Raw genomic sequence first — 26,119 nt, forward strand, 5'->3', positions numbered from 1 at the left:
GTGAATTAATTAATTACATTTTTATGATTTTATTAATTTCCAAACACAAATATGAATGCGACTTCTGTCTGCTGTCTGTTGTCTGCTGTCTGTGGCGACTCCAGCCTGGCTCCGGTCTCGTCTTCTCCGCCATTCTCCCCGTTTTCGTTCAATATTCCAATTCCCATGGCTTATGGGCACGTACGACGATGAGAGCTCGTAATAATAATGAATGTAAATTGCCTCAATGAACGATTTAATGTCTTAATACATTATTTACAAATGCATTTGCATTATTGTTCGACTGCCGCCGATGCACTTATACGCTGATACTCTACCACGCCCCCATCTACTCCCACTGCACGCCTACTTCGCGGACTGTCAACTGACAGTTCCACAAACAATTTGAATATAATTATTAGTAACTATGGGCGCGCATTTGTTTGTTGTCATTTGAGCAACAAGAACTAAAAGTGCCGACTGCATGTGTCCAGTTTAATAATGAACTCGAGTATCTTAATGCAAATTCCAAAAGAAAACTATTAGAACTTTGTTTCAAACTTGAGAAAATATTCAAATAACTCCCATTTCACAGCTGGACGGCTGCACTTTTGATTCAGTTCTTTATTTTTTTTTTTTTTGGTCACGCATACGAAGCCGGGAAGACATTTATCAACATTTGTCAGCTATTTCGTGCAGGCTAATTAAATATAAATATATTTATTTTCTTGAGGTTTTGGGCAATTAAATTATTATAATTCATAGTTGAAATGTTGATAATGATTTTCTCTTTGTCATCGGTTTGAAATACCGACTGCAGTTGTGTGTCATTGCGGCTCTTCTGGTATTTCTTGTGGGAGTGACTTTCAGAAGAAGTTGGTTAAGCGTAGGGTAATGAGGTTTATAGGGCCCCATATCTCTTTAGATAAGCTTATATCAACTACAGAAGAAATTTACAAGATAGAATTCTACTGCTGTAAGGATATATTATTATATACTTAACAGGTTTTTTTTAGTGAAAAATGTTTAGATAACTATAATCTCTTATAATCTTGTCGAAATTGTTTTCTCACAAAGGTGAAACGTATTTTAGCTTTCCCTAAAAATATATAACTAACTAAAAACGTGCTAAAATCAAGAATAAAATCTTAAATCAAGATTGTTTGATGTCAAAATTTAATCAAGAAAGTTTATTCTTAAATCAAGATCGAAAATCAACAAAAAGTTCAGATTGTCTAAGGTATATTTGAATTTAATCATCCAATCTACTATTACTCCCTCGATTTCAGAGTTAAAATTCCCATTTGACTTTCTCCATTAAAAAAAACCACTTCCTGATTCCATTGTACTTGATCAGCTGCCGCAATCCTCGATCTTAATCCCCCACAAGGTGTCTCTCATTTTGCATAATTTGGCATGCCCACAATTTATTATCCGAGGAACACTTCCGTCCTACCTTCGGCCTACCACAGACTGAGGCGAGAGGATGAGTAGGTCACATGATCATGACCGCATAATAATAAAGTATATCTGGTCGTGTGCACGTAGTTCACTAAATCGTTGGGTTGCTCTTGAGCGAACGCTGTGTGCGGTCTCTGCTCTCTGCCCTGAGAGATCGTTTAGGATGAGTTACGAGGCCAAACGTTGAATTTACGTGTCCACTGAAATGTTTATACCCCTGTTGTTGTTGTTGTTGTTGGCTTAAAGGACACGTGCAGATGTCGGATAATTGATAAAACAGTTTAGATAAGATGAAAAGTTGTTGGCCAAGTAATTGATATTCCTGTCGATAGGCTTGGTTTGGCTACCCAACAACTACCCAACTACCCGGCTACCCGCTGTGCACTGGGCGCAAAAGCAATCAGCAATCAGTAGTCGGCAGCGAGGATGTGGCGACTAAAAAACCGACGGACAATTTATGCCACAGCATACGGAAACGGGCAACACCCCCGTCCCCACACCCCCCGAGAGTGAGAGAGAGATGACAACAGCACAAGTATCTGTATCTTTTGTGGTATATGGTGAGTTGGCAAAAAAATAAAAATGAAACTAGCAAAAATTTGAGCGCAATAAAAAAAGGTTGTTTTGCCGCACAAAAAGCGCATCATTGTCATCTCTCCCGAGTCAGACTTCATTGTTACGCCCACTCACACACACACACACATACACAGTTGGCCGTTGCCTGTGTCTGTCTGGACGCGCTCTAGTTCCGCCCACAGGCTTCCGGTCACATAAGTGCCAAACTCTCTGCAAGTCTTCGATATATATTTTTTGCTTCTTCTGCTGTTGTTGTTGTTGTTATAATTTCCAAGCTGTTGTCGTCGATGCCAACCGCTAAATGTGCTGAAATGTGACGGAATGGGTGGCGCATGTCCATAATTACAAAACCACCCACCGAGCGCCATTCCGCTCCCATCGTCCCCCTCTGGCCGTAAAAAAGTGATGACGTAGTTTGTGCCACAACTGAATTGTTTGGCAACGCCCACCGCACAGCGGGCGATCAAATTTTGCGGTAATCATTGCCACGTAAAGTTGTTAAGTGCTGCCGGCGGCATGGCGCTTGCCGCTGGACAGCAGCCAACAGAGTCATAAAAAAGCAAATACACAAACAAGCCAGCAAAACAAACAATCATCATTCCATACTGCAGTAAAGAATGAGAAGTTAATTTTCAAAATGCCAACGGCATACGCCATAGCAGCCAGCTCTTGTGAGGTTGCATGCACCTATCGATAACAAGCAGTAAACATTCTATCCAATAGATGGCGTTCAAGTGTTGTCAAATGATATATTTGTTTTTGCGCGCGTAATTATCAGCGGCAATTTTCTTGAGATATTTAACTGTGAGTGCATCACTTTGATTAACCAATTTGAGCAGCGCACCATCTTTGAGCTGCAGCAGTTCGTGCGGTGGTCCAAATTCAATCATTTTGCCCGCATCCATTACCAGAACACTATCATTATCCATCACCGTGTGCAGTCGATGAGCAATAGTGAGCACTGTGCACTCGGCGAACTTGGTTTGTATTGTCTCCTGTATTAGTTTATCGGTGCTGCAATTGAGAAGTGAGAATTCCAAATTAACAAATTAATTAATTACTCGGGTGACCCAAACAATACTTACTCGGCGTCTACATTGGCCGTCGCCTCGTCCATGATGAGTATTCGATTATTGCGAAGAATTGCACGCGCTAAGCAAACCAATTGCCTTTGGCCCATGCTGAAGTTGGAGCCACCTTCCTGCATGTGGCAGGAGAGTCCACCCTCTAAGCTGGCCACATATTCCTTTAGCTTAACATCCTGCAAAGCTCCCCACAACGCTTCGTCGCTCTTCTCACTGAACGGATCAAGATTGAAGCGTAATGTGCCCGAGAACAAGACTGATTCTTGAGGAATAATTGAGATGCGACTGCGCAGATCATGCAGCCCCAACTGTGCAATGTCTTGGCCATCGATCTCGATGAGTCCCTCATTCTCGGCCAGTCGAAACAGTGCTTGTATTATGGAGGACTTGCCAGCTCCTGTACGTCCCACAATTCCAATCTTTTCCATGGGCCGAGTCTCCAGATTCAAGCCCTTCAAGATCTCCGTGCCACCTGGAGAGTAGCGCATGTGCAGTTCGCTCAAGCGTAGATGTCCCTCGTGTGGCCAGTTGGCAGGAAGCTGTATCTGCTTAGGCGTCTCCAGCGCTGGCTCCGACGGTGTCTTGGCGTACTCCAAAATGCGTTCCACACTGGTCATTTTGTTCTCAAGCTCAGCACTTTGGCGCATGCCCCACTGGCACATGAGCACCAGAGTCATGGACTGTGTGATGGCCAAGCCCACATCACCGCTGTAGAAGTTCTGTTGAATCACGAGGAAACTGAAGGTCACGGCAAATATGTAGATCACACAAATGAGATCGGTCCAAAAGGAGAAGGCACGATTGGCGCTAGTGTAGAGGAATAAGGCTGACGAATTGATGTTCTGATGGCCATGGAAAGTGTGCTCCAGCTGCGGCATGGCGTCCAAGGCGCGTATTGTGGTCAAACCTTGGAACGTCTGATTGGCATGAGAGTAAACCGGACTACGAGCTGATCAGGAGTATAGAGTAAAGTTAATTAAGAGTTGATATAAAGAACTCTTTACTTACTTAAGCTCTCAATGCGTTTGAGACTCCGACTGGCACCAATGTAGAAAGCACGGCACAAATACATGAGGAGAGCCATTATGGCAGCTGGAATAAGCAGCCAGTAGTTGGCAATGGCCACAATGACGAGCACCGCAATCACATCCACAAAGAACTGCAATGGAAGAAAAGAGTTAGAAGAGATCAACGATAATTCCTGCATTTCACTCACCTGCAGTGAATCCATCATGGCTTGCGGTAGCGCCACATCAACGTTCTCAATGTCGCTGGAGAAGCGATTGAGCACACGACCCGATGCATTCGTGTTGAAGAAGAACATGCGGGCACGTATGATGCCCGCAAAGAGGAGATTGTGCAGCCGGAGGGAGATGCGCAGACACAGCAGAAAGAAGCCAAAGGTGCGCAGTAAATATAGCGCCAAGGTGCACACCAACAGCACTGAGTACCAGGTGACCATCCTAGTGCGTGTTGCCTCAAATTCTTCAATGCTATCGTAGTCACGGTTCTCCTCCAGCGTGGCCCAGCGGGAAATAAAGATGTCCATCAAAGCTTGACAAGCACGCGCGACCACAAAGAGCACAAGCACCAAGCAAACCCAGAAGGGTGCTCCCAGAGCCTGAAAGTACGACTTGTAGGTCTCGTAGCTAACAGCGCCCTGACCTTGTCCCTCGGCAAAGGCATTCTCAGGGGTTTGCTCCTCGCTCGCTGAGGTTGCCGTGTCCTGGAACTGCTTGGAGTTGCGATCCACCTGGCTGAGCACACGCTTCACCTGCTGTTTGTCCGCTTCGATGGCCTCTAAATCAGGGGCCGCATGCTTTTCAATCACATCCCGCAGCTGAGCATAGCTGCCCTGTTGTGTAATGCGTCCGGATTCGAGGAGCAGTAAGTGATCAACCTGTTGCAGCAATTGCACATGATGTGTCACCAGGATGCGCAGTTTATCGCCCAGAAAGCGATGGAAACACTTGTCCATCAGCAGTTTACCCACACGGGAATCGACGGCAGCAAGCGGATCATCAAACAAGTAGACGTCTGCCTGCCGATAAACAGCACGCGCCAGACTTATTCTGGCCTTCTGACCGCCACTTAAGCTAATGCCGCGTTCACCCACAACCGTGGCATCACCCTGTGGCAGGAGCGTTAGATCGGTGTCCAGCTGACAGGCATGCACAACAGCACGATAGCGCTGCTCGTCGTATGGCTCCACGAAGAGTATGTTATCACGTATGCTAGCCTGAAAGATCCACGGCTCCTGCGGCGCATAGCTCACCTTGCCATGCAATTCTAGGCGTCCCTGCATCAGCTCCACTTCTCCAAGAATCACATTAAGCAACGTACTCTTTCCGGATCCCACGTTGCCCACAATGCCCACCATTTGGGTAGCATGCAGCTCAAAGCTGATATCGTCCACATGTGCGCGCCGTTGCTGCTGTGTGCTGGGCTTGTCCCAGCTGGCACTGACATGGCTGAGCATTAGTCCCTTGGCCACACTTTCCAAGCAATGCACGCGTCCCACTTGCTGTGGTTTCTCCGGCTTCAAGCTATCCAGCTGCAGTGTGGGATTGTCGTGGCAGCTGGAGCACTCTTTTCCTGTGGGAGTTTCACTTTGCTGTAGGAAGTCCACAACACGTCTGGCGCTGACCACTGTCTGGGCCCAGGTGGTAATGGCCATGGGCCAAAAGTGCAGTAGTGAATCATTCAAGAGGCTGTAGTACGAGGAGAGTATAAAGACCTTTTGGGCCGTGACCACATCTCCCGTATAGACGTAGGCGATGAGACTGAGGAAGAGCGATACCTTCGAGATCATGTTGGTGCACTGCAGCGCCGCATAGATGCTCATCGAACCTCTAATGGCTCTCACTTCCCTCTGGCGCACTGCGGCAATCAGCTTGGCAAAGGATTGTTCCCAAGCATACATCTTGATGACTTGTATGGCAGTGATGATCTCGTTCATCAGCTTGACGCGCTCATCGCGATGCTCTGCCGATCTGGTGCGAAACTGTGTCGCCGCCTTGGCTGCCCAGGCCTGCAGTGGAATCAGCAGCACAATGAACGCGATGCCGATGAGCGCTGTCCAGCCAATCTCCGTGTACATAATATAGCCAAAGATACATGCCTCCACGGGACCCTTCCATAGATCGTGAAAGAAGTAGAAGGTCAGATCAAACTGTGGCAAATCGATCGACATCACCGATATGGCCTGGGCGCCTAATCCTTCGCCAGCATTCATTCCTGCCCGCAGACACTTGCGATAGATCAGCCCGGCGCAGGCGAGGCGTATCCTTGTGCCCACGGCAAATACGTAGAACATGAAGGGATGAAACACCAAGGAGTTGACCAGGGAGCAGAGCACAATGCCCATGGCATACAAATAGGCGCTTTCCTTAGTGATGTCCGTTTGTCCCTCTGCAAAGTACGAGATCAAGCCACCCAGGAAAATGGGTTGAAAGGCGCTGAGGGAATGAAATCGTGAGTATTACGGGGATTACCTTACAGTTGTCGATTGCTACTCACTGTATTGCAATTTCCAGCGCGGAATACAAAACACAGATGGGCACAAATTGCCAGCCATAAAAGCTAAAGATTAAATGTAGCAAACTCGGTTGCTTACGTTGAGATTCACGTATCCAAGGTTGCTGTACATCCTCCGTCAGCTGTTCGCTGTCGAAGCTGGGCAGATGAGCATAGAGTTCGTTCTCGGATAGCTCTTCGTGACGTCCTTTGCGAAACACATGACGCATCCAACTGAGGAAAGAGACAGCAATGAGAGGATTCGATTTTGGACGTATCTTATCACATGAGCTTTAGATAGGCGCAACCAATAGCTTCAATTGAAGTCGTGCCGTTTTTCAGGTACTGTCGCACTTATCACTCAAACAATAGTTTATAGCAAACCCCTATCAATGCAGTAGTGATTCTAACTGACCACTTTATCTGGACAGCTAGACGACGCGCAATTTAAATGGGGCTTTGATCGTCAATCGAATCGGTATGGAAACTTACACGAAAAACCACTTTGATAGAATGTTTGCCTTCAGAAAGGGATTCGTTTCGCGTTTTACACTTGTATTCGAATGGGAATTCATGATGTCTCCATTCACAAACTTTTACTGCCCGCGTCGGTTGATAATTCCATAATGACTCGCGCCGTTCCAGGTCTGTTGCTTTTAAACAATTGCCCCAGGTTTCGTTTGGGAGAAGTAGTAATCAAGTCGTACTATATAAAATTAGCAGTTCCCGTTTTGCACTTGGCACTTTAAATGACTGATTAAAATGGCGATCAGTTGGCCAACGGACGTGTGCTCAAGTTGTTGACTAATACGTAATCAATAAGAGCAGTTAACAAGCAATACTTTGGTAATATTTTGGATGCAGATTGCAGTGAAAGGCTTAGTAAGATCTGTAAATCATTAGGATTTCGGAGGAATACAAAATAATTATGAGTCTTTGTCTAAGCTGCTTAGATATCAGCTAGATAGACAGATATCTTTTTTTGGGAGTTTCAAGAGCAATGTCCTACAACACGCAGTTCGAGGTTGTAGAAATGAAATCTTATCGCACAGTATTTTGGGATCCATTGCGTCTAGCTGTCGTCATAGATTATTTGTCGATTGCCACTATTTGAGCACAATCAGTGATAAAAATACGCTTGTTTCGTTCGTTTATCGTTAAGTTCTAATAACATTTAAAATTGATTCATGAAACGGGCACAGCCAGTGGCAAGGCAATAAATACAATCAAGCATTTGGAATGCAATAAATGGGTGAATAAATAAACAAAACACACACATGAAATAATGGTCTAGAGATTTGCATAAATATAGCATAGATTCTAAGGCAAATTGTGCAGTTCGTGCAGTGAGTAGAGTTCATCTGTGCGATCGTAAGCTGTGCGCATCTGCTTCAGCATATCCGGCAACAGTTCCATGGCACGAGTCGCATCCATATTGTGGCAGACTCGACTCAGGAGATCGCCACGCGTGGGAATCGTATACATGGCCACCTGGGCACCTTTGCGTATGAGAAATGGGTGATGCTTAGCCAGTGTATCGTTGTAGGCGGACTTGCAAACATTGTGCGCCTTCTCGTTATCAGCCACAGTCTGCAGACGATTCAGAAACTCGTACACAAACTCTGTAATAACACGGAGATAACAAACAGCAATCTTATCAAGGTGAAAAATTGTGAAACTAACCCAGTCCCCGATGTAGTCGCAATAAGGTACGACTGCCTGACACGTAGCCTTTATGGAGCAGCAAACTTTCTTCCTTCTCATACAACAACATCGTTTTGATGGTATCAAAGTGTTTCAGCTCTTCGACATCTTTCTTTCGTAATTCGTACAAAATGTCCAATTTGTTGCGCACATCGCTGCTGACAAACGTAAATACGCTGCCCATTAACAGGAAGAACCTGTAAGAACCATATTAATTAAAATGTTCGCAGGGTTCTTTGTTCACTTACTTCATGATTTCCTCATAAGCCTCTAGATAGTCGTCCATGCGTACGTCGTCCACATCGATGAGACTTCTTTCGAATATTTTTGCCACCTTCTCAATGTCAAAGCAGTCTTCTGGAGCTGCTGTTGTGGCATCGCTGTTAGCTGACATTGCTATTTTTAATAATTTGGTTAATTTCCCCTTACTAGGTGGGAGCGAAAGGGGGTAGTCCTAATTTTGTCAACGAATATCTTCTTTTGTTTGCTCAATAATAAGTGGCAGTCCAGCTAGTTATCGATGCCTTCCACTTATCGATTAATCGCCATATCAAGATGATGATAGCTAGCGATAGCTTAGAAATTGCGCAGTTGTATCGATAGCCAGCTAGCAAGCAAGAAATACATTTTAAAAGTAGCAACATGGAAATATTAACACACAGATTGCCATTAACAGCGGCACAACTTGATGCAATACTAAACGAGATTCCCGTTGCATATGTGAAGCCAACAGATCCACAATGCAGTGCAGCAATTCGACCTGCTTTTCGCAAACTAGGCGTTCTGGTGGACATGGATGAAATAACAGATGCAGCCGCCGAACAAAATGATAAAGATAATAAGCAACAAACTCTAGGCAAGGTTAAAGTGAATGCAAAGACGACGCAGTCACAGTCCTACAGTTGCATCCAATGTCGTCGGCAATTACCCACAGCACATCTGTTGGATCTGCACATCACCGAACAACACGATTTGTATTTCGCAGCAAGCGTGGAGCGCGGTGACAAACCCATGTTTGCCTGCTACATCGAGGAGTGCACCACCAAGTTTCAAGGACCCAAGGAGCGCAAGGATCATTGCATTTCTGTACACAAGTTCCCTACCAACTATCGCTTTGACCAGGCAAAAGCGCCAAAAAACAAGAGTCACAAGCAGCAGAAGGCAGCAGATGATTCCATGGAGGTGGACAATGATGGTCAATTGCCATATATTAAGGCTTTTAGTTTTGGGCATCTTACCCAGCGCACGTTCAACACACGCAAGGAATCGAAGAATTCTGGAAAAGCATTACTCGATGTCCAGGCAATGAAAGACGCACTTGAAGAGATGAATTAATATACCATTTTTTATTACTTTTACTCGAATGTCGTTTCTCTATATGATAGATGGATTAATTAATTTGTGGAAACCTTAAAGATCATTTTGTTTTGATGCTCGACCTGAAATTAAACATAAATAAATACATGAATTGTTTATAAGAAGTTGTATTTGTTGTGCACTCACTTGCCGGTGTTGGCATTAATATAATGGTAGGCGACAACCAGCAGGAACAGAAACACACCCAACACGTTCGAGAAAATGGCCAATTGCACGTCGGTAATCATCTTGAAGAGCCTGAGGTTCAATAAAACATGATAATTGTTAGAATTTTCTCCATGGGCGTTCGTGACACGTCATGCGTTTAGAATTGGTGTTTTCACGTTTTGTTTCTCACAGATTGTTTAGTTGTTACTTGAACTAACTATATTGCACAGAGGGTACTTATATTTTAAGCACTCTGGTTTACATACACATTAATTTAATGGTTATTTTACCTTTTTTATTTAGCAAATACAAGCCGGCTGTTGTTTAGTAGAGGTGGTAAAACATTCGATAACACAAATTATCGATGCAGTGGTGTTTTTGAAATATATTAAATATCGATGTTTTTATAAACATCGATGACATTTGTCTATTGAAAAAATAGCTTTCCAAAAGCTCTAGCATAATATATTCGTTTTAGCGATGTTAATTTTATACTAAAAAAGAATATTCAGCTGTTTACGGTCTTACTACACTGCTCTGAGTAGTCTGTATTAAACTATACAGTTGATGATTCTCTGATTTAGAAAAAATTATAAATCAACTATTCAGTTAATAATCAATATCTGCAAATCAACATTCTTATATTCTTAATTACGACAAGAAAACACAGTCAAATATAAATATGTATTTATTTTCTTAAAGTACAGTATAGGTGATTATGCTAATTATTGCTTATAGTTAAAAAGGCATAAATTTATTTTATATATAATTCATATAAATGTATTTATTTTTAACAATATTTTAAAAATAATTTGAAATTGCTTAAAATTGAATATTGAATTGAATATTCTTTCTTTTAAAATAAAATAATATTTTTAAATCTAACAGAAAGACTCGTTTAACATAATACTTATTGTCGATTAAGCTGACTTCGCTAATCGCACTTTGTATAATCTGAAGGTCACTTTAGTGAGTTTATAGTCATCAGTATTAAGTATTTTAAATTATGCGTATCTATATTTTTACAGTTAATGAGCTTAACAATTAAAATGCTAATTGGCTATCAAATAATATTTTGTTAATTAACAATTAACTAGAATTTAAAATATAACGCAAGCTTTGCTTTGTTTTAAACAAATGTATCGAAAGATCCCTGTTTGCCTTATAAATTATGGAATTTGTGCTCTAAACGACTATTAAAACGGCTATTCGAATTCGCAGTGTGCTAATTCGTTGTTACCACAACCGTCGATTGCGTTTGGCTCACATCCTGTGAGCTCCTGGGCAGATATGGCTTAGTACGGGATTCTCGGGGGAACAAATCGGACACGCAATTTGCCTGCAAAATAAAAGCAAAGGAAGAAAAATTTTAGTCGAATTAGAAAAAAAAATAAATATTGGAATTTTATAATTAGATTTTAAAAGAAGCTTGCGCCTAAAAGTATGGTATTGTTTTTGGACATTCTTGTGGATCATTGAAAAGAAACTGAGGAATAAATAAGCGAAATGTTTTGTATCTTTAATTTTAAACCCCATCCTCTGGATACATTCATATTCCACTCTTTTTTTAAGCAATAAAGCTAATGAAGCCACAAATGAAGCCTGCAGTAGGCGATTTGTGTTGTGATAAGTTTGCAGTTGCGTGCCAGTTGCAACTTGCAACTTGACTTGACCAGCACATGCAACCATGTGGCAGGAAGGTGTTGAAGCAAAGTCAATTAGTTGCACGATTATTCAATTGTGACTCTAGGCTGCTAGTACACACTTAAAGAGAAACGCTTGTGGATATCAATTGATGCAAATATTGTTATTTTAATAGCTAAACATGAGCTGACTTTACAATCTCATATGATGATGAAGCAGTAGTAAATTTTTGTCTTAGTCTCTGTGTTAGTTTTGTTTCGTTTCATGGCCACGTTTAATCACTGTGTCTTGCCATCTTTGGTCGGCCAAACGGTTTCAAAGTTAAACCAATTTTTGGGCAAAAAGTAGCTCTAAAAAGATGATCAATTGATGTAAATGTGACTAAGGCAATCGGCAAATGGCTGTGACATTGAAATCATAATAAAGAGTTTAAACTTACCACAATTAAAGCGCAGCTTGCACCGATTGTTGAGCCAGCCAACACATCGGACCAATGATGTTTGTAGTCCGAGATGCGGCTAAGTGCCGTATACCAAGCGATCATAATGAAGAGAAACTGCAGAAAGTGACGCAACAGCTTCCCGGTATTCCAGGTCATGCGAGATTGTAGATATAGCTGCAAGTTTGCAAAAAGAATTGTCAATGTGGTGAGTGCGAAACAAACAAGAGTTGCAACTTGCAACGGTTAAGCTATTAAATGATCGACTTACCGCCACATAGACCATGGTGTAGAAGGTAAAACTGGAGTGGCCACTGGGGAACGAGAGACTCATCTCTTTCAGCATGCGTGGCGTTGAGCCAACTCCTAGGCACTTGAAATCCGTTATGTATTTGCCAAAGTTGGCTGGATCCGTGCAATTCGTGCCATCTGGCATGATCGGCTGGCACACCTGCAAAATTGGAGAGTACAAACACATTTTTCAGTTATTGAACAATTCAATGAGTGCGCATCATAAGCTGATTAACCACTAGCGAGTTCGTCCCCCTTTCGATCTGCGCAACATGTGCCATAAATTTGCAAACTGCTACGCATTTTATGCTCCATTTTAGCGCGCTGTTGCCGCACTTCACTAAACAATAGGGCGGCTCTGTGCGCTTCCCCAATTTACCCAAAGGGGGAATGTTAACAAGCACAACAAACAGCCTCATAGGTCCCTCTATGCTTTGGAGTTGTTGCCAACCGGGGGGCTAGCGAATATGCGAGTGTTGCGCAACAAGTTCACTGCCAAAAGTGTGTTGTACTATTTAATTATAGAAGTTTATCAAGCTGCCCTCGCAGGCGCAAGCAGTCAGAACGATTTAAATAACCATAAATAAAAGAAAATGACAAGATGACATGTAAGAAAATAAAAGTGGAGTGTGTTCGACTTTGAAATACGCGCTAACTAATCATTTTTTAAATCTGCTATAAGAAATTGATGAAAAGGGTTAAGTAAGTGAAAGGTTGGAAGTAAGAGAACAAGCTTTTCATAAATTTCTTTTAGCAAATTGTTAAAAAGTAACTATTAACTAACTTGAAACCCGAAAGTGCTTCCCTTTAAATAAAGAAATTGAAATTGATTTTATCTAGGTTATAAAAAACAAATTGTGTGGTTTTTCCATTTCATTCAAAATATCGGAGCGTTATCAAATTCTACGAAAGCACTAAAATTATGGTTATTATTAAGTGCTACAAACTACTGTAGTTGATTGTGAATATCTTTACTTTATACGGCCTAAGTTACTAATCGAATATACCCCTTTCACCTATGGCTGAAATGGTATGAAAATTGTCATTCGGAGCGACAATAAACTCGAAATGGCCATAAAGCTCGCCCGAGTGCGCATGTCAAACTGCGAATCGGATGCATTTATTAATAGGCCTTGGCTTTGGCTTGCTTGACGTGGCGTCGTGTGTGTCGCAGTCGCATGTTGCTGTTGCTGTCGTTGTCGGTGTTGTCGGTGTTGCATTTGCAAGTATCTGCATATGTTGCACATGTTGCATATTAAAATTAATTGGCAATGTCACGTCTAACGGTTGATTTCGACATTTGCATTGCTTTTATTTCCAGTTCCCCGAGTTGTGTTGCTTTAATTGCGATTCGATTACACCCAACTGCAGCTGCAAAACTTACCTGCATGAAATGTGGACGCAGTCGACCAATCGAATACTTGGCAATATCCGTGGTCAATTGACTGACAGCAGCTCCAAAGGCGAAGGCGCCAAGCTTCTTATAGCACTCGACGAGCCAATCGGGAATCCGATATCCCTGGTAGATATAACGACGCGTTGTATTGAGATCTTTGTCCTTTGAACGCAGTATTTCCACAATCAGCACCTAAAAGAAAAAAGAGAGTGCAACAAACAGTTGTAATTAGAAAGCGGATATTTCCATTTCACACCTCGAGGCAAGTTTATTTTTCTAAAGAACAACAGCGCATTTTAACGAGGGAAAAGGTATGCAAATGTTTAGAGTTGCCTTGGGCGCAGCATACCCTGTAATTCTAAGAAAATAGGGGCACGATTTTATGAGCCACATGTTGCTAAGGCACCATTATAAATTCCACATCTGGTCAGCGGGGCAAACCAGCAAACCAGATGACTCGTGTCATTGCGTCACGATGAGCAACAACTGGAGCACATTAAGAGCAGAGAAACACATTGTAAGTTGTTGAATGTTTATCAACAATTTGTGAACTTGAAATGATTGTGCAATTGCACTCTCTGGAGAGTTGTAATGTGGAAGATGCCAACTGACAGATGCTTGACATGCTTTTTTTTTGCCCTGGGTGGCCACTTGGGAGATGCTCCAACATCAACCTTCAACTCCACCCACCAAAGCCCGCAGTTCATACGCGCAACAAATTCAATTCAATTGCCATCAATTCAATCGCATTCAATTCAATTCAACGCACTTTTATTACCCAAAAAATAAATGTCATTTCACTTACCACACCCACTGGAATAACGAGTCCAATGAAGTACAACATCCAGTTCTTTACGGTGGACTCTTTGAAGGGATGCATCAATGATTCATCGTCACAGAAGAAGCCTCGCTTGTATGAAGATCCCAGCAGATAGAACAAAAGTATGGGAAATCCAGCTGCAAATAATGAGAGAAAGGAGTTTCGTATTAAGGCAAATCCGCTTAGAGCACTTAAAAGAGTTATTGCCATCACATTTTTTTTTAATGAATAATTGTTATGTTTTCAATATGCTGTAGCTGCAGCCAACGATTTATCAATATTTTTTCATTAGTAGGTCATTGGGACTAGCGGGGAGTATTATGTGGCATTATCATTGATTTCTCCCCTTCTAACAAACACCAAAAATTGGTATAAATGACACTGTTGACTTACGATATGTCTAAGCTATTGATAAGATTACGCTATGCAGACGGATTGTCGTTGTCGTTGAACGTGTGCGGCGTTCAAAATGTGTTGAACTGTGGATGGAGTTGAAGTTGGAGTTTGGGTTGGAGTTGGGGGCACATTAGGCATGCCTCCAACTATTTTGAGCACAACAGCTGCACACAGTGCAGAGTCGAAAGAGAGGGTGGGCGAGGGGATTTTCAGAGTCAACTAATGTCTTGGACCTTTCAGCAAGAAAAGTCAGTATATTCTCTCTCAGCGCTGTCTAATTAAAAATGCAATGCCATTAATAATAACAGCAACTACGGGCCAGACAAATTGCATTCAGACAAATGCCAGACAAATGGGCATGTGCAGCGCGTTGTTTGATGGATTGTTGATTGATTGATTGATCAAAATGCTGCTGCTCGGCTCATCAATCAAACAGTTGCAACTGCAAATGGCCATCGAAAGTGTCACTGACACTTGAAATATGTTTGTTTTCCAAACAGACCACGACTTTGAACACTTCTACTCTTCTCCCCTCTGATATGATAACGACGAGAATGCGTTGAGTTGCAAGTGCGAGTATCTAATTAAAAGTGCATTAAGTTCGAATGCCATTACAGTGTGCTCAGGCTGTAAAGCCAGGTCGTGGTTCCAGTTACAGTTCGCCTAATTGCCATTGCAATCGCGCGTAGTACCTGCCCAAGAGATGCGATGCAATGCTCGGCGATTTCCCGGTCAACGATGCGTTCGAATTTATAAAGTCGCAGCCCTTGAAGCATTATCATTAGCATGCCGCATTGCGAGGCCGGGAACTGCAGGTCTGCGCCTCATTAAATGGGCAAAATGAGATGCTATCTTTCAAATTAAATGCTGAACATATTCTTGCTATTTATTAATGAGTATGAGTTTCAAATAAGCTAAAGATATGGAGTAAAGTATCCTAGAGATGCCATATAATATTTAGAGAAGTTATAAATGCTTTGAAATTGGAAATATTTTTTAAATTTAACAATAAACAGAAGTTTTATATTTTGTAGTTATTGACTTCAGATTGAGCTGAAAGCTAGCTTTTTAATTAAATGCTAAAAACAGTTTATTTATGCATGTGTAATAGATTCAAATAAGCTATGGATCTTCATTGAACAAAATATCTTTTTATATATGCTTTCAAATACTCAGAGAAGTTATGAGCGCTATGTTTGAAATTAAAACAATTTAACAATCAGCAGTATTCGGGTATCTTGGAGATACTCTCAAATTCAGTGAATCTCTTGACTTCAGGTTGAGTTGAAATTAGAATCGAATTTGTGATTAAATGCTCAAAGTATTCTTGCAATTTAACTAAGAGCAGCAGTTAAATATTGATTTAAGCAAAGTATCTTTTTGCCGCATAATTTCTTGGAGATGCTCTCAAATATATTTAGAAAATTTGTGAAATTTATTAATTGGAAATACTCCTGAGTTTCATATTTAGCAGACGCTATCAATTTCTGAAAGTTATTGACTTGGAGTTGAACCAAATAAAAGGAAATTGTAGACATTCGTAGTATTACAATTCATTCATGGACAGTAGTTCAATTAAAGTAAAGTAAAGTATAATTTAATGACAAGTATCTTTGAGCCACAAAAGTATCTCTGAAGTACTTCCGAGTTCGTTATCTCAAAAACATGCCACATTACACATTACCTCATAGACATAGTAGTAAGCATAAGTGTCTCCAACAACAACCATTCGAAATCAGTTGCATAAGCAAAGAATTTGAAGTGGCTCAGTGACGCGTCGAAGTTCCAACTGCACTTGAGGCCGGGCAGACTTGAGATCTTTAGGAATTGATTCAGAACATTGGGTTCAAAAACTTTCACAATTACGAAAATATGAAAAGGGACATAAACCGATCTAAACGACATGGGAAATGAGAAATTGGAAATGCGTCTATTCTTTGCTTCTTTGCAGGCAGCTGCACTGCAAATGAGAAATGAGAAAAACAGGTTCGATCGCCCCAAAGACAGACTTATGTATGTTAACTACTCGTATCTGTGCTGGGAAAGTAGAGGAGCCATTGTTGCAAAGATTAGCGTCATATTACAAACAGCAAGTGGTCTTTGTATGCGGGCGACTAATCCTGCCCAAAAGAAAAACGGTAGCTCCTATCTATAGCATCTCTCCCTCCATGGATGGGATGAGATGGCTGTCCTCTGCTTTGGTGGTTGGTTTTATGACTTTTTGTTGTTTCGAAAACGAAAGTATCAATAAAAAAAAGATACTAGATTGGAGCACATAAGCCGATATTAACTAGCTGGAACTAAAAAGACTAGATTGTAAATTGCGTGCTGCGTTTTTTTTCGTCGTGTTTTCTAGGGTGCCATTAAAATAATAGCATGCGGGTGTGAGTACGTGTTGTAGAGCTATGTTAGATCCATAAAAAGGGGTTTTTGGGGGCTGCTCAACCTGGAGCGGAAGTGCTTCATTTAAAGGCAGCGAGAGTCACCGAGTCACCGAAAAATGTCGCATTTTGATATCATTGAAATGGGTTTGCGTCCATTTGGTGTCAAGTTCGTTTCAATAATACTTAAAGCGACGCCGCGGCGATGCAATAGAAACGCATGGAGAGAGAAAAGATGTGCCCCCCTCTTTAAATAAACAAATTTGTTTGATAAACAAAGAGGTAAACGCTTTGTCTGGAGGAGGAGGAGGCAAGTTCTCTTCTCCCTTCTACCTCAAACACTTCTGCAGTTGAGACACAAAGGCAAGCCGCTGTTGCCACCGGCCTACGCCACACTCCAGAACTTCAGATCTGTATCTGTATCTGTATCTGTATCTGGAGTTGCAACTGCAATCCGTAACTCTTGGATGCTGCCTTTTTGTGGCGCACACTTTCAAGTTATTTGTTTGTATTTACAAACACTTTGTGGGCCACACAAACAAAAGCAAAAGCGGCTCGTTAGAAACATGCAAGTATCTTTATCTCAAAGTCTTTACCTTTTGCCTAAACACAGCATGCAACAATAAGCTGCAACTATGTAAATTAAAAATCTGATCTCATAGGGCAAGTTGCAGCAGCAACTGGAAACTGCGGCTAATTAAAAGCGATGACCGTCTGGCCGTTAAATTCTAACAGCATTAATTAAACAAGACGGAAGTTAAATTAAAGACAATTAATGCCAAAGATTTGCACTCTCAACCTCCAGAGCTAAGTGACAGCAGACTTCAGACTTCAGTCTCCAGACTTGAGACTCCAATCATTAACCGACTTCAATCTACAGTCTTCAATCTTATAACTCTGAGTATGAGTGACGGCCTTTAAATTGATTCAAGCAACAACAAAGGACACAGCTAACTGGAGCAAGACACATTCCTTTCACATCACGCGGCAGGCAGGTTTAGAAATCTGCTTGCAACAATAGCATAGAGAGACAGACAGACTCTTTGGGAGGCGACACATTAATTGCAATGTGCAGTGCACATGTGCAACAACAGTACCAGGAATTCCCAGAGACCGAGACGCCGCAAAGGTGTCGCTGCCCCGATGTTGGTGTCACACACAGGTAAAGCGAGCCAGCCCTGCCACAACGCCTTTGTGTGTGAGCTGCCCTATAAGTCATGACGGGGCACAAGACGTTGAAGACGAAGACGAACGAGGCATAGCCGATAGCTCACAATCAGACACAGTCTGAACGTTGCCAGGTAATTACACATTTCCGAAACATTTCGAAATTGTAGCGGGAAACAAGAGCGTCGAGTGTGGTCGACTAGCAAATACCCTATATCAGCTAGACAGCGAGAAAAACGTTCTAAAATGTTAATCAAATTCTTAAATTAAGCCGAAATCATATTAAAAAGCGAGTGGGGTCGACTAGCAAATACTCTACAGCAATTAGACACAAAATATAAGTTGTAAAATGTGCAATAAAATCATGAATAAGGTAGAAACCATATTAAATAATGGGATCGACTAGCAGATACTCTACAGCAGTTAGAATGAGAGAACAATGTTTCAAAATGTGGAACAAAGTCTTGAATTAGTCCTAAATCAGATCAAAATTTCTATGCATTCTTAATATAAAATAAGATTTTTCTTAGATACGATCTATAATCTATATACTATATACTACCAAATCAGGAACAAACAAACATACCCTTTAAAATTTCTTGATCGTGTTGAAATTTGAAGGATAGCAAAATAATTGTCAAAACTTGAATTCAACATAAATCAATCACATTATACACCTGCCAAATCATCTAAAAATACACCCCTCACACAAAGACAATGACAGGTATAAATACGAGAGTCATCAATTGTCTGCGGACTCCTGTGGATGTGCCTCCTCGCTGTACGTGTTTGTTATTGCGGCCCTTTCGGGTAGAATATAAACAAAAATAATGAACGCAACAATTGTAAAATGACAAGAAACCAAATGCATTGCATAAATATTTCTTTTTCTACTTCTGTTAGTTGTTGCCATCGTGAATTCAACTCCTCCCACACACACACACACACACACACTCATGCACAATAAATTATTGAAGTGCGTGCACTTTTTCTATCTTTTATGAGTTTAATGACTCCACGAAGTCCCCACCAAAAAAAAAACTTGAAGTCAGAATTGTTTCCAGCTCGTTCGCATTCAATTAACATCAGACACAAGTTGAGTTCGGTTCTCTTCGGTACTGAACTAAGAACTATGGTAGGAACCCAGAACTGAGGCCCTCTTCTTAGGTAGGTGATAGCTGGCACACCCCTCAAAGTCTTTCGTATTTGGCAGATACCAGCAACGAGTGAGTGCTTCAATATCTTGGTATATATCACTCTATCAGCGACTTGTGTCAGAACTAATTTCCACACAAATTAGTCGGCAAACAGCAGACAAAAACACACAAAACACAGAAGTCCATCAGATCCGAAGAATCAGAAAATGCCACAACAATTTTAATAGGTGTTCGTTCTACTCTTAAAAGGCCTCACACACTAAGAACGCATCTGTATCTTAAGTCGTATTTCTAATGTCTTACAAATTTAAAACTAATTGGAATTTATTTGGAAAGAACTTTTTGTGTTTTTACATATTTGATTAAGTGGGCAGCTGATAGAAGTTTTGTATTTCCATTCGTTGGGGACTTTAATTTATGCAGAGACCACTTTGGGGTAAATTCACTTTCATTGGGGTCAAACAAATCGATATATAGCTTTTTGATAGAGTCTGTATTATCAGTCTGTCATCAAATATGCAAGACGCATTTATGTATGAGGCCATTTCAATCTCATAAAATACACATGTTTTAAGGTCAGTTGAGTTTATAGAGTCATGTGCGATTATTGCCGCAATAAGAACAATCTGCATGGTTATAAAATCATGAATTTAAGAGCAAGTGAAAGTCGTAAACTTGCTTTTCATAATCGCATCGATTACCTTATCTCTAAGATCTTGGCAATCTTTCCACTTCTTGGGAAATTTACTTGATCTAATAAAAAATACAATTGAGACGCCTTGTATAAAAGACCGCGCATGTTTGTTAGAAGAGTTTATGGCAGATTTGATAAGCACCCGCAACTCTCCCAGACTGATTCATTTGGGTCTTAAGTTTATAGCTTTTCTTTTCTCCGGGAATCCACGAAGATTACGCACAGCGAAAACTTGAGGTTTGACCCAAGACAATCAAGTGAGTCAACCTTTTTACGTTGACTCTTACCTGATGCCAATCTACAGTTATTTATGTGGAGACAAAAGTGTGGGAATGTCTGTATGTGTGTGTGAGTGGAACCCAAGTGTATTGACTAGCGTGACATTCAGGTAAACACGCATCCAATGCATACGATTGAAAACATAAAAATAGTATCGGTAGTAAATTAAGCTTTAGCTCGAAAGCTACAAAGCTACAAAGATATGACGATGTACTTGTTCACATTCGCATTCGCCTTCGCCTTAGACAAATGTATTCTTGTCAATATTTCAGTTGTTAATTGAACAGACGTAAGTATATAGAAACAGGTAACTGGGGTGACTCACATTTTGGGGAGAGAGTATTGTGAGTTAACAATGCGACTGTGAAGCAAATCCGACTGCGTATTTTAAACTAGTCGAAAAACACGCGATCCGGTTCGATAATAATAGAATATACTTAAATGTCAAAGCCATTTATTGAAATATCAACTGCTTATTATTTTCGATAATGAGTGAAACCCGATTTTTAACAAGTCGAACCTCCCCTTCAAAGTACTGGGCGCATGTATCTTTTGGGTGACACAGTTTGCCACTGTGTTGAAATTGAAAGGTAAATAAAGTGCAGTGCAAACATTGACTTTAAGCATAGGTAAGATAAATGGAAACACAATGGAAATTTAAGGCGGTGTCAGCTTTTAGGTTTGGCCAACAGGAAATTGCTTATGCGGGTGTCCGATATACCGTAATACCAACAAATAAGTATATATGTATATAATATTTGTTTTTAAAGTATTACTAAAGTGGTTTAATCTTTTTAGCATTGCTCATATGTTGATAACAATATGGATTTTTTCTAATATGAATAACTACTCGGTGGTTGCTAAGAATAAATCGTATACGGACTAACAAATATTGTTCGAAAATGCGATTATCAAATTTTTAACTCGTTGGTAGCCCAGCTGTTTGAGAGCGCCACTCTGAGAGAGAGAGACAGATGGAGAGAACGCCAACAAAGAGCGTAAAGCTTTATTGAGAGTGAGCTCCACTGAACAGACGCGTGCACGCACACAGATGTCGAAAATTACATAAAAAGCACAATACAAAACAAACATTGCAACAACAATTGGGCGGCAAATGTACACATGCATACTCAAGTTTATAAATGTGTGCTGTTCGTTTTAGAATGTATGTACATTTAAATGACTATTACGATTGCAAACTGCACTCACCACATAATAAAATGAAAATATCGAGAGCCACACGACATAAAATACGTTTATTTGTGTCCATGTCTGTAGTTTGTTGTTGCTGCTGTTGCTGCTGTTGTTGCTGTTGCGCTTGCCGCGTATGCTGTTGTTGGTTGGTGAAACTGTTCAAGTTGTTGCTTAGATGATTACTGTTGCTTCTGGGTATATCCAACGTTGTTTGTCCCGTGTTTAACTTGCTTCTGTCGACGTGGTTGTTGTTTGTAGCCACGTTAGTGCCTGAATTTGCACTCAACTGACTGTCTGGCCGACGCAGCGGTGTTGTCTCGCTCGCTGACGATTCGTTACTCATTTCCAATTTGTTTCCGTGCTTTTTGGTGAGTTCGAACGATGCAAAAGCTTACGCAAAGCTCTTCTCCTCTCTCTCGCTTAGACGAATGCCCACTTGACAATGAACTTGGGCTTAAGCTTTCGGAGCGTCCAAACAACTCTCAGATTGCTCTGTTCACCTTTTCTCTCTCGATTTTATGTTGTGTTGAAAATGTGAAGTTCGAAATACGTCACAACTGAAAATATAAATATAAATTGAAATAAGGTCGAGAATTAAAATTTTGATTAATGCTGCGGATGAGTAATGCAGCGGGTTCCCTAATGATTAAATAATAAAAAAAGACAACCATGACGACAACACTTGGAAGTTTTCAAGCTGTGATTCATTCACACATCGTATATCATTCCGTCAATTTAAAATGATTTGCGGAATTCAAAAAATTCCAACAATAGAAAGAAAACTGGTTCTATTCGGTTATCAGTTAAGAATTCCTTCAATTTCAAGGCTAGTTTTATAATAATCATCATGCTTTTCACCAGGTCACTTTGGCGGATCACAACCTATCATTCTCCGATTGTGGTTAGGCTAGGTTCTTGGCCATGGCTCTGCTATAATTTTATGCAATTTTGTTAACTCGTTTGACCATAAAGGGGCGTCGTAATAAGCAGTCACGTCGCACAGCTCGCGACTTCTTGCTCCATTGAAATGATCCATGAATTGCAGAAGGAAAAAAAAGCAAACACTCGAGAGCAGCATGGATGACTGACTGCTTCAACTACGAGCACATCTAGGCAGGAATGCTCTGCAAATACTACTGCCAATTTGGGATGACTAATTGGTCTGGATGACAGACGTAGAGTTGTTGACGATCTGCCCAAGTTTGGTGTCACTGCTTCCATTGTGTAGGGATCAGAGCTCGTTGAATTAAACTTGGCAGCCAGGGCGGAGTTGCAATCACCCCAGAGCTGTTCATTTCATCTGACAAGACCTATTTATAGATAGCAAAACAAGATTCCTAAACCGTCAGTGTTGTCGCGTGCGCCTTTTTCCCGCCATCTCTTTCTCGCTTTAGCTTATAGCTAGAGATTCAGCTATAAATCTTTCAATGTCACTAGAATTTTAATTTGATTTTAGTAGCGATTGGCATATTTTTAATATTGAAAAATTAGCGCCATTGCAAATTTCAGCATTGCAGTATCTTTTAGCCATTTCTTTATTACTTTCAAGAGTTGCCAACATTGTTAGCTGTTGGATCTAGCTTCGTGGCCAAGATCCTTACATTGACAACCAGTTCGCTTGTTTGCCATTGATCAATGCCCCCTTGGGTAGTGTTAAAGATGTTGTAATGACAGAACATTGACTTAATTAAGCTGAAAAAATACTTTTACGATTGTATCTTAATGAATGTGCTGCCATATTGCATACGCTAGTCTTTAATTTTTAATTGCTAAGAAGGCGGTTACTTTCAACTACCGAGGAAATAAAGCCACCAATAAAACCTTTAAGAAATCGCTTTGATTCATCAGCCACAATAAACGCCAACTACTCTGCGTATTTGCCTTTTGTTTCGACTAACTTATCGATCAATTCTGTCTACTTATCTTATCGTGCGTAATATTTCGTAGTACAGTAGCTATTCGGAAATTAGAAATTGTGCTAATTTCAGTTTTCCAGAAAACAGAATCGCCAAAAATACCGTTAGACTAAATTTAGAGAATTTCTTTAGTATTAAGGTAAAATTAATCTCACGTTAATTACACAATTAGTACGTGGAATTAAAGCGGCTATAAAATTGTTTATCTCTGGATTTAGAACGGCATGAGTCTTGTGTTTACTAACGTTAACGATAAACTAATTTGCACACTGATTAATGGTATAATTATTATCGTTATACTAAAGAGTGTGACGTTGAAAGTGACAAATTTACACTAGAACCGTTGTGACGAATAATTTTAAATCAGTTCCTATTTAATTCGCTATTATTCATGTATTAAATTGAATTGTGAAATCTTCCGCAACAACAGTTATAAACTGCATGCTGCTTAGAGCTTTTGTTAAGCGAATATTAATAAGCTTCAGCACTCTCTTAGCATCAGTGTCAAGTTCAAGTTCCAGACATATTCGAGAAGGACTCTCACTGTGTCTGTCTGTCTCGCTCTCTCTCTGTGAAATGCAATAAATGCAGTTACTTTGAACTTTGCGGCATTTTATCGATTAACTTTGGGGCGGGCAACGACCACAAGCTGCGTTGACCTCGCTCTTTCTCTCTTTGCCAGACAGCTACGTCGCCCCGCCCCGCCCACCCCCCTCTCGCCAATCGAGTTGTCTCCGCATTTAGCAATCAAGTGTCATTTTGAGGTTTTGTTTCATTTGAGAATGCACATGCTGCGAAATAAGGTCAACACGCTGCTGCGTCTGCTGCCGCATTGCGTGTGGAGCGGAAAGTGGCGGGGGAAGAGGAGGAGGGGGAGTAGAATGCATATTCAAATTAACAAAAATATAATTGTGCATATATAACGTTAAAATGGAATGTAAATAAATTATATATAAACAGCATGAATTGGCGGTCGCACGGCGCCAAGCGAAAGTAACGTAAAAAACAACCAAATAAGAGCAGAGTCGGGTATATCGGGGTATACACGACTGAGCCATACCTCGCTTTGCCAACACATAATGTGAAATGATTCCTAAGATTCACTTTGTGTATATACCCCTTTCGGATTGGAAGACTTCTTCAATTTCACATTGGTTTCATAACTGCAGACTGCAGTCTGGGGGCTTGTAATAATGGCAGTGTTAAGAGCCAAGTCCAGACAAGTTGACGACGTTGCCAGCGGAAGGCGAAATGACACCCAAAAACGATTCGCATGCGCGGTCGATGGACTTGTGTAAAATGCTTGCTTGTTTTACTCGTGTCTACTATCGTACTTAATGCAATAAGTAATGCTTTTTTTCTTCGGCAACTCGATGCGCCTGACATTGAAATCCAATGCGAACAGAAACAACGGATATGGCACAATTCAAGTATGCCGAATTTTGATATTATATCTATAGTATGTACATGTGTATGTACCTCTTACATGTGTTTGCGAAACGCAATTAGAATTTTTGCGAATGCCAAGTATTGTTATGGCTCATAAAGAGAACTGGTTATTTATTGTACTTTGTTGGGCAGCGTTAAATCACGATGAGATGCAATTGTTTGAGCGTATTCACCTAAAATGTTTCGTGGAAAATTGTTAATTATGAAGCGTGGCCAACGATAAGCAGTCGAGTACACCTGCTTTGATAAGCCCAAATGAATCAATGGTGTATTAAAGCTGCGCCACAGTTAATCAGCAATTTTCCACCTAGGGCAAGAACCAATCCAATAACCATGTTAAGAGACACCATAACGGCCTTGACCCTGGTGGCACATTGCGAACATCCTTCGCAAGAGAGAATCGATTTTTTCCGATATTCGAGGTATATAACAATAATAATGGCAGCTGCCTTCCGTTTTGGCCGGTTTTAATGCTTTGCCACTTTGCACATGGATTATTTGTGTATTTTGTTTGTTTACATTGCAATAAATTCTATGTTTCCACAGGTATTTTGGGAATCTCACTTTGCTGCCGCCTTCAAGTGCTGGACTTTGATAGAACCAAAAGAATCGACAGACAGCTAATATATTTATTATCTGCTGATTGCACACATGCACACACCAACACACACCCACACATGAAGAACACTATATTTTGGTGCGAATATTTTACCTTTTGCCAAAATTGAATAGAATTCGAATGTTTGTGGTGTGGTAATTTAATCGCTTTTTGATATCTTTCCGTTGTTGTTGTTGTTGTTGTACGTAGATGTGTGAATTCTGTCGGCCACTCTGTAGCTTTGTTTATCACGTCACGGCACACAAATAGTATTAATTAATTTTTTAATGCATAAACAAATACGAATTGTTTTGGACGCAACCAATTCTCTCTTTGACACCGGCAGCCAAAAGCAACCGAACGCGTTCACTGTGTAAATCGCACTGAATGTAAAACAACAGCAACGCGACAGATAAGTCTTATGACAAACGACAGAGAGCAAGAGAGAGTAAG

General features: G+C 40.9%; 5 protein-coding genes across 6 annotated transcripts; 1 reads left to right on the forward strand and 4 right to left on the reverse strand.

Moving 5' to 3' along the window:
• Positions 1 to 2,751: 2,751 nt before the first annotated feature.
• LOC133846289 (probable multidrug resistance-associated protein lethal(2)03659) lies at positions 2,752 to 7,241 on the reverse strand. The gene is made up of 6 exons (XM_062281154.1): positions 7,110 to 7,241; positions 6,621 to 6,851; positions 4,318 to 6,559; positions 4,110 to 4,260; positions 3,102 to 4,050; positions 2,752 to 3,030 (listed from the first exon to the last, which is right to left on the reverse strand). The coding sequence occupies exons 1-6, from the start codon at positions 7,190 to 7,192 to the stop codon at positions 2,757 to 2,759; spliced, it is 3,930 nt and encodes a 1,309-aa protein (XP_062137138.1). The 5' UTR covers positions 7,193 to 7,241; the 3' UTR covers positions 2,752 to 2,756.
• A 514-nt stretch (positions 7,242 to 7,755) lies between these two features.
• Positions 7,756 to 8,834, reverse strand: LOC133846293 (ceramide-1-phosphate transfer protein). The gene is made up of 3 exons (XM_062281160.1): positions 8,570 to 8,834; positions 8,301 to 8,518; positions 7,756 to 8,239 (listed from the first exon to the last, which is right to left on the reverse strand). The coding sequence occupies exons 1-3, from the start codon at positions 8,713 to 8,715 to the stop codon at positions 7,938 to 7,940; spliced, it is 666 nt and encodes a 221-aa protein (XP_062137144.1). The 5' UTR covers positions 8,716 to 8,834; the 3' UTR covers positions 7,756 to 7,937.
• Positions 8,835 to 8,857: 23 nt separating this feature from the next.
• LOC133846292 (protein lethal(2)k10201) lies at positions 8,858 to 9,736 on the forward strand. Its single transcript, XM_062281159.1, has one exon. The coding sequence runs from the start codon at positions 8,964 to 8,966 to the stop codon at positions 9,654 to 9,656; it is 693 nt and encodes a 230-aa protein (XP_062137143.1). The 5' UTR covers positions 8,858 to 8,963; the 3' UTR covers positions 9,657 to 9,736.
• Positions 9,625 to 10,280, reverse strand: LOC133846294 (dolichyl-diphosphooligosaccharide--protein glycosyltransferase subunit 4). Its single transcript, XM_062281161.1, has 3 exons — positions 10,136 to 10,280; positions 9,825 to 9,935; positions 9,625 to 9,760 (listed from the first exon to the last, which is right to left on the reverse strand). The coding sequence occupies exons 2-3, from the start codon at positions 9,923 to 9,925 to the stop codon at positions 9,739 to 9,741; spliced, it is 123 nt and encodes a 40-aa protein (XP_062137145.1). The 5' UTR covers positions 9,926 to 9,935; positions 10,136 to 10,280; the 3' UTR covers positions 9,625 to 9,738.
• Positions 10,281 to 10,722: 442 nt separating this feature from the next.
• On the reverse strand, positions 10,723 to 26,039 carry LOC133846290 (putative phosphatidate phosphatase). 2 transcript variants are annotated; one of them, XM_062281155.1, is made up of 7 exons: positions 25,781 to 26,037; positions 21,719 to 22,260; positions 14,421 to 14,572; positions 13,604 to 13,807; positions 12,200 to 12,379; positions 11,929 to 12,105; positions 10,723 to 11,184 (listed from the first exon to the last, which is right to left on the reverse strand). In XM_062281155.1, the coding sequence occupies exons 2-7, from the start codon at positions 22,044 to 22,046 to the stop codon at positions 11,071 to 11,073; spliced, it is 1,155 nt and encodes a 384-aa protein (XP_062137139.1). In that variant the 5' UTR covers positions 22,047 to 22,260; positions 25,781 to 26,037; the 3' UTR covers positions 10,723 to 11,070. The 2 variants fall into 2 exon arrangements, with proteins under 2 accessions (XP_062137139.1, XP_062137140.1); XM_062281156.1 differs by lacking the exon at positions 10,723 to 11,184 and adding an exon at positions 11,644 to 11,839 and having other exon boundaries at positions 25,781 to 26,039.
• Between the last annotated feature and the right edge of the window lie 80 nt (positions 26,040 to 26,119).

The sequence above is a fragment of the Drosophila sulfurigaster genome, chromosome 3 (genome assembly GCF_023558435.1).
Source record: "Drosophila sulfurigaster albostrigata strain 15112-1811.04 chromosome 3, ASM2355843v2, whole genome shotgun sequence".
NCBI classification, from domain to species: Eukaryota; Metazoa; Arthropoda; class Insecta; order Diptera; family Drosophilidae; genus Drosophila; species Drosophila sulfurigaster.

What these genes read in the sequence shown, in the direction of transcription:
- LOC133846289 (XM_062281154.1), bottom strand. Translation starts at nt 7,192, where the DNA reads ATGAATTCCCATTCGAATACAAGTGTAAAACGCGAAACGAATCCCTTT. An exon ending in CTATCAAAGTGGTTTTTCGT is followed by an intron (nt 6,852 to 7,109) that starts GTAAGTTTCCAT and finishes CTCTTTCCTCAG; the next exon opens with TTGGATGCGTCATGTGTTTC. An exon ending in ACGGCCAATGTAGACGCCGA is followed by an intron (nt 3,031 to 3,101) that starts GTAAGTATTGTT and finishes TCTCAATTGCAG; the next exon opens with CACCGATAAACTAATACAGG.
- LOC133846293 (XM_062281160.1), bottom strand. Translation starts at nt 8,715, where the DNA reads ATGTCAGCTAACAGCGATGCCACAACAGCAGCTCCAGAAGACTGCTTT. An exon ending in GCTTATGAGGAAATCATGAA is followed by an intron (nt 8,519 to 8,569) that starts GTAAGTGAACAA and finishes TGGTTCTTACAG; the next exon opens with GTTCTTCCTGTTAATGGGCA. An exon ending in GCGACTACATCGGGGACTGG is followed by an intron (nt 8,240 to 8,300) that starts GTTAGTTTCACA and finishes GTGTTATTACAG; the next exon opens with AGTTTGTGTACGAGTTTCTG.
- LOC133846292 (XM_062281159.1), top strand. Translation starts at nt 8,964, where the DNA reads ATGGAAATATTAACACACAGATTGCCATTAACAGCGGCACAACTTGAT.
- LOC133846294 (XM_062281161.1), bottom strand. Translation starts at nt 9,925, where the DNA reads ATGATTACCGACGTGCAATTGGCCATTTTCTCGAACGTGTTGGGTGTG. An exon ending in ATTAATGCCAACACCGGCAA is followed by an intron (nt 9,761 to 9,824) that starts GTGAGTGCACAA and finishes GTTTAATTTCAG; the next exon opens with GTCGAGCATCAAAACAAAAT.
- LOC133846290 (XM_062281155.1), bottom strand. Translation starts at nt 22,046, where the DNA reads ATGAGTAACGAATCGTCAGCGAGCGAGACAACACCGCTGCGTCGGCCA. An exon ending in TATTTTCATTTTATTATGTG is followed by an intron (nt 14,573 to 21,718) that starts GTGAGTGCAGTT and finishes CATTATTTGCAG; the next exon opens with CTGGATTTCCCATACTTTTG. An exon ending in TCGTTATTCCAGTGGGTGTG is followed by an intron (nt 13,808 to 14,420) that starts GTAAGTGAAATG and finishes TTTTTCTTTTAG; the next exon opens with GTGCTGATTGTGGAAATACT.